The sequence below is a fragment of the Heterocephalus glaber genome, unplaced genomic scaffold (genome assembly GCF_053883595.1).
Source record: "Heterocephalus glaber isolate CG9 unplaced genomic scaffold, H.glaber_assembly_v1.0 deba00001452, whole genome shotgun sequence".
Classification (NCBI taxonomy): domain Eukaryota; kingdom Metazoa; phylum Chordata; class Mammalia; order Rodentia; family Bathyergidae; genus Heterocephalus; species Heterocephalus glaber.
Genome location: NW_028258302.1, coordinates 9,727,543 through 9,745,464, shown reverse-complemented (window position 1 = coordinate 9,745,464; position 17,922 = coordinate 9,727,543). Strand labels below are relative to the sequence as shown.

General features: G+C 44.7%; 1 protein-coding gene across 7 annotated transcripts in view; it reads right to left on the bottom strand.

Annotated features, from left to right (window-relative positions):
* The window catches only part of Csmd2 (CUB and Sushi multiple domains 2), a 582,265-nt gene that overhangs the window by 201,004 nt on the left and 363,339 nt on the right, over positions 1-17,922 (bottom strand). For all 7 annotated transcript variants that reach the window (XM_087215348.1, XM_087215347.1, XM_087215349.1 and 4 more), the window contains 5 exons: positions 17,520-17,846; positions 13,403-13,597; positions 2,073-2,211; positions 926-1,113; positions 80-268 (listed from right to left, as the gene is read on the bottom strand). In XM_087215348.1, the coding sequence (XP_087071474.1) occupies positions 80-268; positions 926-1,113; positions 2,073-2,211; positions 13,403-13,597; positions 17,520-17,846 (1,038 nt within the window). The remainder of the gene's footprint in view (positions 1-79; positions 269-925; positions 1,114-2,072; positions 2,212-13,402; positions 13,598-17,519; positions 17,847-17,922) is intronic.

The window sequence follows — 17,922 nt, the reverse complement described above, 5'->3', positions numbered from 1 at the left end:
TCAGTGGTCCTTCCCCCTCCTGGGTTTTCAAGGCAGGGAAGGAACTGTCTCCTACAGCGTCCGGTAAGGCGTGCCTCACCTTCACAGCTGGGCAGTGCCCGACTCCACTGGAAGTTGGGCTCACACTCCAGTGGCTCCCCGTCACTTAATGTGTAGCCTGAATCACAGCTGAATGTCACCAGAGCACCAACGTAGAAGTCATTCCCATGCCGCTGCCCGTTGACAGGGATCCCTGGGTCCAGACAGTGGTCTGACTGCAGTGTTATTGCTAGAAAAGAGAGGCCATTGCTAGAAAGGACAGCATGCACTGTTCCCACAGAGGGACTTCAGGAGGAGAGGCCCAGATTCACAAATCTGTTAAATGAGATTGCTGGAATTTGTGGGGAGAGTTTGAAGGCCTATCTCTTAGTTAGTAGATAAGGTGGCTTGATCATTTTCTCCTTGACTCACTCATTCAATAAACAAGAGTTGAGTGTCCACTAGGGCTTGGGCCCTGTGCTAAGAAGTAGGGATACAAACAGGAGTCAGAAAATGATCCTGTACTCATGGTGCTCTTAATTCTAACTTTCTATTTCAGTCTACAAATAATTGAAGAGACATTGATCCCTTAAATTGAGGGGATGAATGCAGAAGATGATGACAGAGTGAGTGTGAGCATGAGATGTTATTTTACTTCAAGTTCATGGTCAAATACTGTCCCCAGAGTACCCCTCATGGGGCCACTCAGCTACACACAGAGAAAGCTGTGAGAGGTATGGATATTTGATCTAGCATAAAGGTCATAAGCAACTCTTAGCTCCCAGGGTCCCCGAGAGATGCTGAGAACAAGGGAGCACTCTCCAGAGGGAACAACCTAACGGGATCCTTTCACCTTCCTGGGTCAGCCTTGTTACCCACCTCTCTGCACCTTCCCACAAAGACTCACTCTCGTAGCGGAGCTGGAAGCCAATATCCGAGTGACTCTTGTCAGTAGAGAAGAGGAGGTAGAGGTAGTTGCTGGTGCTGATGAGGAACTGGGGGACCTGGGTCCCGTGGTAAACCCCAATCAGTGGAGCTGAATATGTACGTCCATCTCGCACTTCCAAGGTATCATAGTTGACCTCAGTTTTGAATCTGCCAAGTGACGCAAACGAAGACTTCTTGAGAAACCCAAGGCTTATTAATTTGCAGATGACAAAAGCCCTGCCTGACCCAGGTCTTTGGACAACCAGATTTTGGCAGGCTGAGATGTTTTAATATAATTTGCGAACATTTTTAGTGATATGGAAGGACTTTCTCTACTGTTTAAGCCCTCTTCCTCCTTTCATGACCTGACACAGCCTCCCAATCATCTCCATGGCCTGAGCTGTGAACTATCTTAAGACTTAGAGGCACAGTGACTAGCCTCATGGGGGTCACAATGTTCTACGTGAGGGGTCAATAAACTAAAGCTGCAGGGCCAAATTTGATCTATGGTCTGAAGAGCTAAGACTGGTTTTTACTTTTATAAAGGGATTATAGGGAAAATAAAGATAATAGAGAACATGCAGCAGAGATCTGCAAGTGGTCCCCAGTATTTATTATCTGGCCCTCTACAGAAAAGTTTGAAGATTTATTCCAGGCCACAAATACTTTTTCTGGAAGAAGTTTGTGCTCATAGTTGTCTTCCTACTTCCCCAAGCCCCTTGAGGATAAGCTGAGTATGAGTCAAAGTGGGCAATAGAGCAGGATTTGGGATAGAGATCAGGGAAGCCACATATCATGTAAGAAATAAGGAGCAGGTTGCTTCTCAGATGCTAATGCTTTGTTCAACATCTGATGGTGCTTTATCTACCACTCTCCTCCCTTGATAGTCAGAAGAAGGAAGAGGTTTGGGTGCCAAGTGATATCTTAGCCATCTGTTCCCTGGACACAATCCCCTAACAGGACAAAACATGCCCAAGGACAAAGCCAGTGAGATCTGTCTCCACAAAGAGCAGTGGGCTCCATTGTTCCCCGATCTTGCTGACATTTCAGCATGGATACCAGTCCCTGGCCTACTCCAGGTTCCCTCCCACAGAGTATGCATCACCCCATCAGCCCCTTTCAAGCACCTGTCAAAGGTAATTTTGATGGGGTAGCCTGGCTGTGCTTCAATCACCCAGGCACAGCTCAGGGCGTCTTTGTAGAAGCCGGGCCAGCCTGGAGAGAGGATGGTACCACTGGGCGAAGTGAGATGACCACCGCAGGGAGCTAGGGAACAGAGGAGAGAAGCAGCTTTCTTGGAGACCAATGAATGAATAAAAACACAGAAAACCTTCCTATAAAATGTGTCAGCCAACAAGGATTGTTTTTGTTTTTACGGAAAATTACATAAATTGTGAGCTTTGATTATTGGGACTTTTATAAGTGTGTCTAGTTACATCATTTGGGATTTTATTAAAGGCCAGAAGGGAGAAATGAAAAGAATCCTTTAAAAAGTCCTTTTGTCATTCTAGAAGGGCTGGAGTACAGCTAATATTTGGGTCACACTGGCTTTTTCTTTGTGCCTCACTCAGTTGTCAGGCCTGAGCCAGAGGCATCAGCCCAGCCCGCTTCCTCTCAGCTACAACAGGAAATGAGTGTCCAGGACTCTGCTCTGCTAGGGGACTACATGTGCTCTGTCTTCTGCAATTACCCAGTCTTGAGCACAGCACTTGGCACACAGCCGTCCCTCTACGACTACTGACTGGATGAATAAATGAATGAGCAAAAGGACAGATGAATGCAGCCCATGTCAGGTAACTCCACAAGCCACTAGCAGGTCTCAGCATGCCTCCCGGCCGTCTCTGGTCTTCCGAAGCCTGTTTTCTTACCCCTCAGTCTCCTTCTGCCCACTCCTCCTGTCATTCAGCTTCCCTATTTGCACTTGCATCTTCCTACCCTCCTGCCTCATCCTGCATCCAGACTCTGGCCCTGGTAAAAGTCGTCAGAGCTCCTCCAGTGCTCCTTCTTCAGGACATATTCTGGCCTTCGTTTTTCACCCTTTTTGAAATTATACAAAGCCAAGGGATTACTTAGCTCAGCGAGAGAAGAAGGGATACATGTCATGACAATGTGGGAAGGGTAAGAGCCTGTGCAAAATTTGCAAAGTTTCTTCCTTCTGACTCAGCGACTGTGGAAATAGATGTCAAGATAGAAGTCTAATCTGCCTAGGTCTTGAAGTGACTCTGTGGAGCAGATTCCCCAATGAACCCATAGCTTGATGGTCTCTAATACTGTTTTTAAGCAACTGAGATTTAGGAGTTGTCTATTAATAAGCTTAACCCAGCTCACACTGACAGCTTCCCAAAACTAATGATGAAAATGATGATGCCACCCATCACGAAGGCTGTCTCATTGTCAGCACCACTGCCATTGACTTAGTGCTGCCTCCACACCAGGCATTATGTTCACTCTTCTCAAAGCAAACACTCCCATGAGGTCGGTGCTATTATTATTTCCTAAGAAAGCTGGTACTTATGGAGGTTAAGTAACCTGGGGTTTGCAAGTCATAGAGTCAGGATTCAGACTCAGGTGAGACAGTTCAGAACCAAGGATCATAAATTAAGCAGCTTCCAATCTGAAAAGAACCTCTGCTTCTTTTGGGCTGTCTTATTAAAGAGCTAACAGAGGCCAAAACTCCTGAACAGTACTGAGATGGGGATAAGGAGCTACACAGCACGTATCTCTTTGCAAAGTTTTATAGATTTCTATAGGTAATCAGTTTCGTAAGATACAGTCGAATGAACCTCATCCTTCCCTCACTTTTATAACCTTCTGGAATTATCTAAAATAGCTGTCAAGCACTCAATATAAAGTTATAATAGGAAATTTAACACAAAGAAGATAATATAATAATCATAGTAGGTGTAGTCAATTCACACTGATGACTTACTCTTCTAGTTGCTTTATGTGTATATCTCATCTAAATGTACACATTAAGGAAGTCAGCTCCATTTCATAGAGGAGAAAATCAAGAACAAGTAGATTAAGACACTAGATTAAGGACATCAAAGCTAATGAAGTTAGAGCTGAGATTAACCTCAAGACCTCTGAATCTAAATCCTCCCATGTGCACAACAAACTACACTCATGGTAGACAGTAATGAGCTCAAGTGTATTGAGAGCTTAATACATGTCAGGACCAAATGTGGATTATCCTTGTGACAATTGCCTGTTAGCACACATATTATCATCTTCATTTTTTAGAAGGGGATTACTACCCCCATCTTTTTATGAATTGAAGACTTAACAAAACTAAGTAATTATATAGCACCTATGTTAAACATTGGGAGAATAAATTACATAAGCTTATTGTCACTTCTGGAAAAGTCGAGTTTTCAAAACCTATCTACCATCTCCTTGCACCTTCTAATATGCCCCTCTCCTTCTTTAATGGACATGTTAGACCTTGGAGGTGAGGAGGGGCTTGCCTGACCCTGTATCCTCATGTTTTCATGCAGGTACCATGACTTGGGAGTGAGTAGGGACTCTTTCTTGGTTCCAGTTCAGCACAGGCTCTGGTTGCTGGATATTCTCATTTAATTTCCAGGAAGCTATAGACTACACAGTCACTATTGCCTGCTGCATTACTCTCCATTCAGTCCATACATATCAATAAAACCCTATCTGAAATCTTCAGAGAGGGAAATTTGTATCCTTCTTCTTGTTACAGATGTCTCCCAAAGACCTCATGCACTCATAGGCAAGGCTTTTGAAAGGTTAAGAGCTGAACTGCTGTTAGGAGATAGGGTCTGATTGGAGAAGGCAGATCAGTGGCAGGGGGATGACAGATCCCTGGCTCCTCCTGTCAAGATGTGAGCAACCCAGGCCCTTCCACTTTGCCAAATTTTGCATTTTTTTTAATACTGGAGCTCAAACTCAGGACCTTGCGCTTACGAGGCAGGCACGGTGCCACTAAGCTAAATCCCCGGCTGCCAGTTTTTGCATTTGAGCCTGCTGAATATGGACAGAAACTTCTGAAACTATAAGCCAAAAGAAACCTCTTATCTTTCAAGTTGTAAGTGTCAGTTATTCTGTCCCACTGATGAGCAAAGTGACTAAGACAGATTTTGGTACTGAGAATGGGATTGCTGTTCTGAATATACCTGACCATGCAGTTTAGAAGCCTTTGGAAGTGGTTTGTGAGAGGAGTTGAGAAATGTTTGGAGATGCTGACTGTAGAAACTCTAGAATTCTGTAAACAGAGCTTGATGGGACATTCTGTTCAGAGCTCAGAAAACCAGGATGCTGATAAAAATACTGGCAAAGAGCAAGCTCAGGAGGAGGTTTCAGTTGAAAAGAAAGGACTCCATTAACTTTTGGACTCGAGATCATGTGTGTTATTCTCTCACATAAAGGACTTTGGAGCAGACTGAAATTTAAGGATGGTGGATTAATTAATCAGGAGGAAATTTTAAGGCAGGCCAATGTTGAGGCTGTGGGATAGGTACTGTTGCTGACTTTTAGCCGTATCTACCATGAGAAGTGGAACCAAAAAGCAGAGCTGAATAATTTGAAAATTTTTTGCTGGTGGCCAGAAGGGAAGCTCTTATAAAGTTGGGGCCTGGAAAATTGGGCCTATATAGTTTTGGATGAGGAGAGCTTGGTTGATGAAAAAATTAGTATTAGAAAGAAGCCAAGTAATTTGCATCAGAGTAGTAAGAAAGATTCCTTGAGGGTATCTCAGGAATCTGCAAGATTCCACCCACCACAGGCTCAAGGGTGCAGGGCTATAAACCTTTCATTTGAGAAGAGAATTCCTGGGCACCTTGCTCCAGAAAGGCCACCCAGGGCATTGATTCCCAGGATTCTGTTCACAGTACTCAGTCATCCAGGCATACAGAGGGCCTTTGCAGCCATGGTACAAGGAAGGGAGTCTGGCTACTGCTTGAACTGGCAGCAGACCTTGGGATCATCTGTATGGTGCTAGTTTTATGACATGCAGAAGGCAAGAGTTTTGAGGTCAGGGAACTTCCATTCAGATTTCAGAAGAAGGCCTGGAAGGCCAGGCAGTGTGTCCCTAAGAGGATGGTTCTTACAGCTATGAGAGTGAAGTTAAAAGTGCAGTGGAGACCCCAGGAAGTTGGAGATGCCAGAAACATGGCAAAATTCACATGCATTTACTCTCTAACATAACAATTATATTTCTAGAACTCTATCCCAAGGATGTACTGGTAAAATGTGAAGAAAAGTCCATATATTTGTACAAGGCTATGAAGACAGCACTATTTTTAACAGCAAAAAGCAAAAGAATGGGAAAAGTCATTCAACAATAAGGATCTGACTGAATAAACTAGGGTAAACAAAAAAATGAACTGTTTATGTAGCTATAAAACAAATCAAAGAACATGCTAAATAATGCCATGGAGCAATCCCAGAATACATTAAGTGAATAAAAGTAAGGTACAGAAGAGTAGGCAAAGTATGATTCCCTTTATCTAACAAAGAAGTAATATTAAAAGTTAAATTAATAGTAATGTGTAATATTCACTCAGATTAACAATCAAAGAAAAGGTAAAGCAAAAACTAACAGTATTACTCATGCAAAGAGGGAGAAAACAGGGTAGAAAGGGTAGGGGTGGAAGCTACACTTTCCCAGAATATACTTTGTTTTATAGATTTAACTTTGGAGTTATGTAAATATTTTACATAATTAAAAAGAAAAATTAAATTCAATATGATTTCTAAAACTCAAAATGAATACAATATTGTGTCAGTTGGTAATATAATCACATATGCAGAAACTAGCTACAAAGATTTTCAAACACAGTAATTTGATAACCTATCCCTAGTAGGATACAAGAACAAAAATAACTGAAAATGATGATGATAATGATGATGAATGGTATTATTTTCATAATCATATTGTTGTCAGTAGTACTGATAATTCTACTCTGAGTTTCTTTGGTATATATTATGATATAGGAAATTATAATGATGCTGTTGGGAGCTTGGATATTCAGCAAGAGTGAAAGGAGATATGTATCAAGAAAGTTAAAATAAAAAATATTCTTGCTTTTGAAATGAACCCAAGGTGTTTTTTTTGGGGGGGGGTACCGGGGATTGAACTCGGGTCCTTGAGCTGGCGCAGCAGGTGGTGAAGCTACTGAGCTAGATCCCTGGCCCCCAAGGTGTATTTTTTAAGAAGCATTTCCTAGTTGTGTTCATTAAAAAGGCTTAGAAACAAAGACTAACTCCATAGTGATAAGCACCCTCAGCGTCCAGATTCTAAACATCAATTTCCACTAAAAGGAGTTAGGGCTTCTTGGAGAAACCACTGATGCTAGTTCAGGGGCCTAAAATGTACAAGATGAGATTGAGTCATCTTCAAAAGGCTCCTGTTAGCTAATGGGACAATCTGAACATCAGTTAGAATAATAATTACAATGGCTTTAAATACATGTAAAGGAAAATAATTTTTTCTCATGTCTTTCCCTTATAGACTACACCTTAGAGTACACAGATAGTTGAGAAGGACAACTTTTCTTTAAGTATTCCAGCTTATAAAAGTAGAAACGATAAAATGCTACCATTTTGCAATCTCTAAGGTATGATCAGTGGCTCCTAATGTCCCCAAAAGAGATGCAATCAGTCATTGTATGTCTCCGGTGAAAACACACAGCCCTGCTTATAAAATGTTCCAGCCAAAAACTGCAACTTGAAACTGATTAAGTTTCTAGATCTTACTGCCATTTACAGAAAATAAAAGAGAGGGGGGATCATGTGAAACAACCTCTCAGAGAAGCAATCAGGAAAGTTCAGACTACAGAAGAATTCTCAGAATGAATGACCTGACTCCTTCAATTAAAAATAAAAAGGAAGAAAGAAAAAAGAAAAAAAGCAAAGAAAACACAAGGGGCAGAGGTGGAGACCTATGGATTAAAAAAGACGAGCCAGGGCCAGGAATTTAGCTCAGTGGTTCTGCTGCCTGCCTTGCAAGCGCAAGGTCCCAAGTACCATCTCCGGTACAAAAAAAAGAGAGAGATCAGCCCATTGTAATGTTGAAACTAACCAAGTTTCTGATTTATAAAAATAAACTACCAAAGAAAGTATTAGCCAACTGTGGAAATTTGATTATATTAAGTAGTTATTTAAAAACATTTTTTTAAAGATAAGAGCATTCTGGTTTTATTTTATAGAGTTCTTTTTATTGGTTAGAGATACATTCTAAAATGTTATAGATACAATACTATGCCTGAAATTTATCCAGAGTGAGCAGAGTGGTGATGCTAAAGAAGGAGGAAGGGCAGGAGAAGGAGGATGGGAAAAGTGACAGTTGGTGGGGAACAGAAAAGGACATAAATGAAGCAATATAGGTCATGGTTTTAGAGCTGAAGTGGAGTGAGGACTGGTTAGATGGCTCTCTTTGTTTGGGGCTAAGTTTGAAGTTTTCCATTCAAAAAATACTAGGGTGAAAAAAAAGGGAAGCATGCATGCTTGTACATGGTAGGAGGAGAAAAGATAAAAGACTCTGTGTTTAAGCTGGTACCTGGCACATAGTAGTTCCTCAATCAATATTTGTTGAAAGGAGGAAATACTGGTTAAAAGGTAGAGAGACTGTCATAGTTTGTAGATACCTAGATGTTCTCAAAGAGTCTAGATGCTCATAGGTGGGGCTTTTGAGAGGTGACTGGATCATAGGTGTGTGATACTGAATTAGTCCACTGATGGATTTAGGGCTGAGTGTGATGTTGAGACTAAAGCCTGGTGGGAAGACGTGGGTCACTGTGGGTGTGGTTTGGAAGGATATCTATCTATCTATCTATCTATCTATCTATCTATCTATCTATCTATCTATCATCTATCTCCCTCTTCCTCCCTTGATTGTCCTCAGCTTCCCGCCAGGCATGCCATGAGCTGATTCTCCTCTGCCATGTCCCTTTGCCATGCTGCCCTGCCTTGGAACCAGCCAATTGTGGACTGAAACCTCTACAATTTGTGAGCCAAAATAAACCTCTGCTCCTTTAAGTTGTGGGTGTTGGTTATTTTGTCCTTGCAATGAGAAAGTAACTATGGATTGAAATGTGTCCTCCCCAAATCCATAGGCCTGAAGCTCGAACCCCAAATGTGGCTGTATTTGGAAACAGTCTTGAAGGACGTAAATCAAAGTAAATGAGGACGTAAGGATGGAGCTGTAATCACAAAGGACTGGAGTATTTATCAGAAGAGGAAGAGATATTGGGGTGCATGTGCTCAGAGTAAAGGCCATGGGAGGATCTGGAGAGGAAACAGTATCTGCAAGCCAAGGAGAGAGGTCTTAAGAGAAGTCTACCCTGCCAGCCCTTTTACCTTGGACTTCCAGCCTTCTGAACTGTGAGAGAATGGATGCTGGCTGTTTAAGCCTTCTAGTCTGTGGAGTTCTATTATGGCAGCCCAGCTGGCTTCCCATGAGGGGTTAGCATCCCTGGTGAGGAGTGAGCCCCTCTCTCCAACCCCTGATGTTAAAGCTGTGTGAAGGAAAGAGGGATTAGAAATGGTGACAGAAGAGAATAATGCAGAGAACAAATGGTCCTCCCAGTGTGCCAGGCACTGGACTTTGTGTGTACTTGGTTGGTACTTGTGTGTTCACCACAGCCCATAAGATAAATACAGTATTGGCCCCTGTTCACAGTTGAGGAAACACAGTAGGGAACGTCAGCTGGGAAGTGGCTGAGCTAGAAATTAAACCGGGTTTCTGCCCGCAGAGCCTTCATTTCTAGCTACTACAGGGGCATGGGAATGCCCACTCTGACCGCTGCTTCTGAATGGGACACAGGCTGTCAGTATAAACGAGCAGATATAGTGAAAGCCCTTTCCTCTGCCACAGCGACTCCTGGAAGTGTGGCCTCCTACTGCCTCCAGCCCTGACTCTCCACTCCCCACCTGAGCTCCTTACTACCTATCACCCCCATCACTCCGTGACAGAATGACAGCAGAATGAACCTAGGACTTACATGGGGTTAAAAGTGATGGCTCTAAAAGTGATGAATTGGAGTATGTGGATTTGAACTGTGACTCCCATTCACTGGGCTCTGTGTCTTGGGCAAGTGACCTAACCACTCTGGTTCAGTGTCCTCTTCTGTGAAGTGATAATAAGAGTACCTACCTCGTAAGGTTGTCACGAAGACTCAAGAGGACAATGTGGGGCAAGCACTTGGCCTAGTGTATAGTACAAAATAAGTGCTTAATGAATGGGTGACTTGGGGCAAGTCAACTCGCCTTGATGTTCTAAAATTTCTCATGTACAAACCATAATAATATCTTTCTCATAAGAGTGACAAGAAGATTAACTGAGATAATGTGAGAAACACAGTAAGAGTCCTAAAATTCTTTCTCAGACACCTACATGAACTACAACCATCACTTAACTTTCTTGTAAGTGAGGAGGGATGATCTTTTTTCTTTTCTACAAGACTTCTTCCTTCTGATTGTAAAAGTAATGCATGTGATGTATATGGAGTTTTTTTTAATACCAAACTCTTACACCATTTTCCTCTGAGGAGTGGGACTGGAAATGTTTCTGTGTGTATTTTTACTCTGAACTTTATCATACTTGTGCATTGTTTAAAAGTTTTACAACCACAAATATTCCCTTAAGCACTGAGAACATGGAATATACGTTGACTATAGATCATCTGTTCTTTTTCTCGTGCATTTCTTATAAGCAGGACATTTTTGCCTATGCTCAGTTTGAAAGTTTTTGTCTTTTAATAGGGAGTTTAATTATCTTTATTTTCATAACTGATACGTTTGTCTCATTGCTGTCACTTTGCTTTATGCTGCCAATTTCTGGAGCTGTTATGCGGTGTCCTGTCTTCTTTGTCTTTTGCGATAGACAATATGTTTCCTTCTGTTTTAATTTTCTATTGGGACGTGGAAAGCGAAAGCTCACCTTTCATTCTATTTGCAGAAGCTTTGAAGTTTTTCACAAACATCTTTGATGTCATATTCTCTTCAGTGATATAACGCAAGAACGCAGTGACAAGATGGCCAAGGCCCCAGGTGTGAACTGTGGCTTCGTCACTTTCAAGTTGGGGGGACGCTGGGCAGGTGATCTAAACCCTAGACCCCAGAGGGATAACTACACCTCTTTCCTGGGTAAGAAGAGGTGACATGTGAAACACTTACGTGGTGGGGTGTGCTTATTTGGTTCTTCCTTAAAAAGAAGACAAGGAAGAGATGAAGGTGTGGATAACCAGGCACTCCTAGGTAGCGGCCTTCACTCCTTGGAAGTCTGTCTTAAGACATTTTTGATTTTAAACATATGAGCACCACCCCCATGTCCTCTGACCTCTAGATCTATGGTTATCAAATGACTGGTCGGTCCTGGGCCAAACCCAGCCCAGTCACTTATGTGGCCTAAGGCTGCTGTCACATGATGATGGCAGAATTATGGCCTGCAAGGTCAAAAATACTTCCCTGGTGCCCCTTTAAGAAAACCCATCCCCCACCACTGCTTTCCATCTGCCTGAAGATCTTCCTCCTTTCTAAATTTAGGAGAAACCATTTTCTCCCATGTCCTATTACACCCTCTCAAAACCTAAGTGGCTCTTAGCATATATTAAAAGATTTTATAAAAGACTATTAGTTTCTGCATTTAATTGTCCACAAGGTGGGGACACTTAATCAAAAACAAAACTGGAAAAAAAATGGAAAAGACAAAGATGCTAACCACAAAGCAGGGTCCTCCCAAGGCTTAGACAAAAGGAAGAAAGGGTGGAGAAGGGAAGTTTCCCAGGGTTTCAATCTTGGGGTTTGGCCACTGCTCCCCCTGTGCTAAGTCAGGGTCTCAAAACAGGCTGCCCTCATTTCAGGTGCCTACTGTCCCAAGCACAGAGCATTTCCCCCAAAGTGGAGTGAATACTGATTGTTTGGTCCCATAAGGACATGGCTAGAATCAAGTTGAAATAATGCTAACAGCCAGTGCTTACTGAGTGCTACCTCTACTAGGCACTGCTGCTCATTCATGTTACTCGTGCATATTCCCAAGTAACACTGCTGGGAGGTCCCCAGAGTCACCAGCACTGCACTAATGGGAAACTGAGACACATAGTGGTCAAGTCGCTAACCTACTGTGAGTTAAGAGGTCACTCATTCATTCATTCAGTGATTTATTTACCAGTTTTGTCAAATACTATGCCTGGGTATGGGGATATGAGGCCAAAGAAGGTTCCCTAACCTCCTGAGTGTACACACCAGTAAAAACATAGCTAACACTTATAAATGCTCACTTTATACCTGAGATAAAGGCATAAAGTTATGCCTTGACATACACAGCTTATTATCACCCCTGTTTTTATTTTATTTTCTTTTTCAGTGGAAAAGACCGAGACTCCCAGAGAAACGGCAACTTACCAGGATTGCAGCCCAGACCTCTCTAATTTGGAAGCCTCTCCATCTCACCAGGTGCAGTGCATTCTGGATGGTTTTCTCCTCCCCACACACCCACCCATCAGCTCGGAGCAGTGTGCTCTCTAAGGTGTGGGCCCCTTTCCTTCCCTGGCGCTCCCACTTGTGGCCAGCTGGCTGCTCAGATTTGGGATTGAAACTGCATAAACAGAGAGGTCTCTTTGGTCTCCATCCTGGCCCCTCACAGGACAGGAGACAAAGCTCTCTGGCCCTCAGAGAGAAACACAGCCTCTGCCCCCTCAAGCATCATTACTGCCCTTAAGGGACCTTTGGGATACACAGTATTCATCCATTTTTCCCAAATATTTATTGAGCACCAACTCTGCACCAGGTGCTGTGCTTGGTACAGATTTGGCATGATTGCTGCCCTCAGAGGCTTCGTCTGTGTTTTAAATGCCTGCAGTTTGGTGGAGCAGAGGGCTGGTTTCTGACATAGACTCAAGCTCTTCTCTGAGCCGACTGAGAAGTTGCTCTTTAAGCCCAGCACTTGCTGTGAGCTGTGCTTGTTCTGGTTGGTTCTCCTGTGTTGCTTGGAGAGTGACCATGAGGATACTAAGGCAGCATTTAACAGGGCCACAAAGGTTGGGACAGGGAGAGAGTCTAGGGAACTGGGGAAAATGAGTATGTGGAGAAGGGAAGAGTGGCAGGCAGCTGGAAAGATCGGGGAACTCACAGCACTGCCAAACCCAGGCGGGGCTGTAAGGCTCCCCTGGGCAGGAGCCAGAAACAGGAGCTCCCAATGGTTGTGATGTTGAGAGTTTCCAGCCAAAAGTAAATAAGTTTGATGCCTCACAGTCCAAAACTAGCATTTGTCAGTTTAATCTCTGCACTTGATTCAAACTCCTATATAAACTGATCCTCCAAAGACCCTGCTGCTCCAGCATGAAGTTTATAGGTGGCCCTGGGTCCTGGGAGAAGAGGATGGATGGATGCAGAATGGACCACCACGTCCCCCTGATGAGCCTCAGGACCACTCGGTCCCCCTGCTGAGCCTCTGACTGACACCCACGGCGCCCAGTTCATGGGCACATACCTTCACAACGCAGCACGGCACTGTTCCAGACCACACTGCCCTCCTTCAGGATGCAGGTGATGGTCTCTGAGCCCTGTGTCCCCAGGAAGCCTTCATCGCAGAGGAAGGAGATGGAGCTGCCCAGCTGAAGGCTGTCACCAAATCGTTTGCCATTTACTGGAACACCAGGATCTGGGCACTCATTGTGTCGAAAAGCTGTGGGTGAAGGTCAAGGACACAGTTAGAGTAGATAACAGGCAGAGCCCTAGACCTCCACCACACCCCAAGAACATGTCATGCTGGAGGGAGAGCTAGATGCTCTAGAAGCTGGGACTGCTGGTCAGCATGGATATGCCCCACTGGGCACAAAGCAAATGCTTGTTAAACTTGACCTTCTCCTTCCTGAGCACCTAATCCAACTTCATTCTAATGGATAGTCACACATTAGACAGTGAGCTAAGGGTGAGCTCATATTAGCTCCTTCACATCATATCACAATTCTGTCAAGTACATACTACCCTAGTTTACAAATGAGGAAACTGAGGCTCAGTGTGATTGAGGGGCAGATCCCCTCCTCAATGTCAAATTCATTCCATGCTTCCCTGACTTTAGACAATTATGGGATCATTTATGCTGCAGAGGAGGTGGTTCTCACTCCTGTGACACTAATAGGCACTAAGCATCATAAAGTAGGTGCCCTGGAATTAACCCTGTCTGAAGCCATTCCCTTTCTTTCCCTGCCTCTTGTCAAGGATGCTTCTCACTCTGCCTGGGCAGCCGATAATGCAGTGAGCAGGGAGAGGACAGAGACAGAACACTGCAGATTTAATCGAGCTTTGCCTCTTATTATTACACGGTCCTGGGCAATTTATGTAATCTTGCTGAGCCTCAGTTTCCTGTCCTATAATAGGGGATCAAGCTTCACCTGCAGGGTCATTCTGAGAGAGAAATACAATGAAAGTTGTTAAGAATGTGGAAGAGGTGAGTGTTTGGTGTGACACTTATAGATAGCAAGTTCTCCTCAAGATGAATTCCCTTTCTTCTTCCCTTCTCTGCCTGGAATGATACTGTTTTCTACTACATTTACACCAGCACATTCCCAGCTTTCCTCCACCAGGAGAGCCAACATTTTCACAGAAAATGCCTGTAGACTCTGGCCTCATGCATATCCCTGATGTTTTAAGGATGGTGACCTTCCCATGGAGACCAGGCTCCATGTTTGCATGGCATATGCCATGTGCACAGGCCCCTGAATCTCCCTAGGGATGGGAACATGTGCACACTCAGGAACAGAAGTGGTCCTGGAGGCTGCTGGGTCCTGCTGAAGGCAGGAGAGGTGCAGATTTGTAACCCTTCCTACTGTGGATGGCTACCGTGCCTCTGCTGTGAAGACAATGGGGATGACCCCATGCCGGGCCTTGCCCAGACTCGGTCTCCCAACCCTTCTTCATTAGAAAATGACCATGCAGTTGCCCCAGCAGAAATACGGGGCGAGGAGGAAAGTGGTGACTGGGGCCCAGAAATCCAGGGGTTTTCCATTCAAAATCCTGTCAGTTCCACACACCAATAGACACGTGTGCACAAACACATCTGTGTACATGTACATGCACATGAATATGTAGAGCAGGGATATGGAGCTGTTTGTAATATCTGGGAGCAAAATCTCTTGTCAATATCAGCCCCACCTACTTCTGTGTACCTGCTTGAACCTCAGGTCCTGGCACTGGAGAAGGGATAGATCTTGGCCAATGGAGTATCACTGTGAGGTTAGCAGTAATGTTTGGCACATAGTAGGTGCTCAGTAAACAGCAGTTACTGTCATCCTTGTCCACGATGCTCCATGTAGAAGAAGGATTAGTTTTACTTCCAGGAGCTCTAAGAGTGGGAACCGGACCACTGATCCTTGTTACAGGGTCACAAGAGGCAAAGCAAGAAGAGAAGCTGAGCAACCTGAAACCTGGTAAAATCAAACTTGGCCAAGATGGTCACTGACTGAGATGAGGGAGGAAACTAATGTCCTCAGGGGAAGACTGCGCTGGTTCCCAAATAAGGACGCCTGCTTCACTGGCTACTCCATTTCCTCTACTGTAAAAATGTAGAGTCTTAGAGCCTTGTCCCCTCAAAGATTCTGATTTAGTAGGCTCAGGACGGGGTCCAGATTTTTAAAATGATTTCTTTCTCTCCATCCAGCTGCCTATCTGTATAGAAAAATATCTGCTTGCTGAAATTGTATTCACCAAATGTTGGCAAGGCTCATTTCTAGACATGGGATTTTGGGTGGTAATTAACATTTCCATTTTGACCCGTCCCAGTTAATGAGTATTCACATGTTGGATCTGAGCTGTTCTGACAATGGTGAAGACACCTGGGAGAGGAATGCCAGGGAATGCTGATCTTCAGGTGGGTCTGCTGCCCTGCACATGAGGCTTGCCCTATGGGCTGGCTAGGGCCTCTTCCTGTGGAAGACACTGGATCTGCTTCTTTCTTGTCAAGCTCAGGCTTATTAAGATTTGATTTCCTAGGGGCCGGGGATTTAGCTCAGTGGTTCCACCCTCTGCCTCGCAAGCTAAGGACCCGAGTTCGATCCCCGGTACCAAAAAAAAAAAAAAAGATTTAATTTCCTTTGGACACAGCAAGTCTCCATTTTTGTCTCAAATTTCCCCTTAGTGAATTCTTGGCCCTCACATCCTGGGTCAGTGAGCTTCCCTGGGCTTCCTCTTCCCTTGCTCTTTCCACTTCTGCTGGGGTAGAAAAGAACATGTAATCTTTCATGGATCTTTCCATTCACTACGAATTTACTGATCTTTACTACAGACCAGGCCCTGTGCTGGGTAGTGAGGATGGAAAGGTAAGGAATATATACCTGTTCCTTCCCATGTTCTCATGTAGAAAACAGGTAGGAGGACAGAGAAGCCCAAAACCAGGCCTGTGCATGTTCCAATAGGATGACTAGGAAAGACAGAACTGGGCTCTACTTCTTCCTGCTACTGGATGATGGGCACAGAAAGCCCTGGAGGTGATGCGTCCTGAAAAGGTGGTTTCCAACAAGTCTGGTAACCCAGAGAAGGTCAGTGAGGGGAACAGGGTCTTAGCTTGGGTGATGCTTTGGAATCTAGGGTCCCAAATGGCCTACCATGCAGCATTTAACACTTTGGCTAGCTGGGCCTTAGGGATGCGTGGGACAAGGAGCCAAGGGATTGATGCCGAAGCTAGGCATGAGGGTTGGGAGGAGATGAGTTCTGCTGAAAAACCCCAGAGGGATAAAGTGTGCATATATGTGGGTATGGAGCAGAGCCTGAATTAGGAAACTGCATTTCCCACACAGCCTGTGGGAAAGGAGCTAGTTAATTGCTCAACAGACCCAGCTTTAACCACCTCCCCCATGTCTGCCAACTATTGGCCAAGTTCACCAGGTTCATTATTTCCTATAACTTGATAACCTCTTCTTGTCACTAGAGGTTTGCTGTTCCCAGTCTCCCAGCTTCTGCCCTGCCTCCCTGCCCACTGTGACCACAAGATAGAAATGAAAATAACCTCTGTTGAGATTCAGTTTGTTTCTAGAACTGCAACTGAAGGTGACAACTTGCAGACTGTAGCCCTAAGAGGAGCTGGGAGAAAATGCTCTAACAGCTGGCTGCAATAAGTCTCTGGGCCACCTCCAAGCCTTTGTGCTTTGACTCTGGGAATTGGATCTGGACAAAGCAACCTGTAGGCAGCAGAACACCAGAAGTCAACAGGAAGCAGTGTTTTGGGATTTGGAGGAGCACATCAGAGGGACTCAGGAGCTAATGAAAGAATGTCAGAGGCTTTCTTTCCCTTAGGTCCTCCTTCGTTCTAGCTGGGCTTTGTAGGAAGTGGGCAGTGGGAGGGCAAAATGAGCTTCTGAGCTCACTCCTTTTACATCATATACCATGCCTATGGAAATAAATGCTTCACAGAGAGCAAGATCACAGGAAAGAAGAGCCAACCCAGCAGGCAGGGCTTTATGCTTTTTCCTAGTTGTTCTGGGAGCTCCAAGCCTGGGGCTGGGCACTGGCCCACCCACATCAACCAACACTCCTCCATGGGCTCACCCTTGATCACCCTCCCAAGTGGACACTCAGAGGAATGGTCAGCAGGTGACAGAGGGAGGACTCACTGGTAAAAGTGATGTTGAAGCCCCGCTTCCCTGTGGAGTGATCAGTCTGGAATTCAAGACGGGCCACATGGCCGCTGCTTGTGATGGAGGAAGGGAGCTGGTTGCCCGAGAAGGTGCCCAGGACCGGAGCCTCGGCAGTGGGCCCATCCTTGATGACCAGAAAATCGAACTGAGGCTCCACATCAATGTCATTGAAAGCCAGGTGGATGCGGCTCTCAGGCCTGGCCAGGATGAGCCAGACACAGTGTAGGTGGTTGCCATAGTCCTCTGGGTAGTTGGGAGACAGGACGACCCCAGAGGGGCTGGTGAAGTTGAAGAAGCAGGAAACTGCAAGAGAAGAGCAGTGGAGGGTGAGTGAGCATCCCCAACTTTCTACGTGGCCACCAAGGGGTGGCAGGGGAAC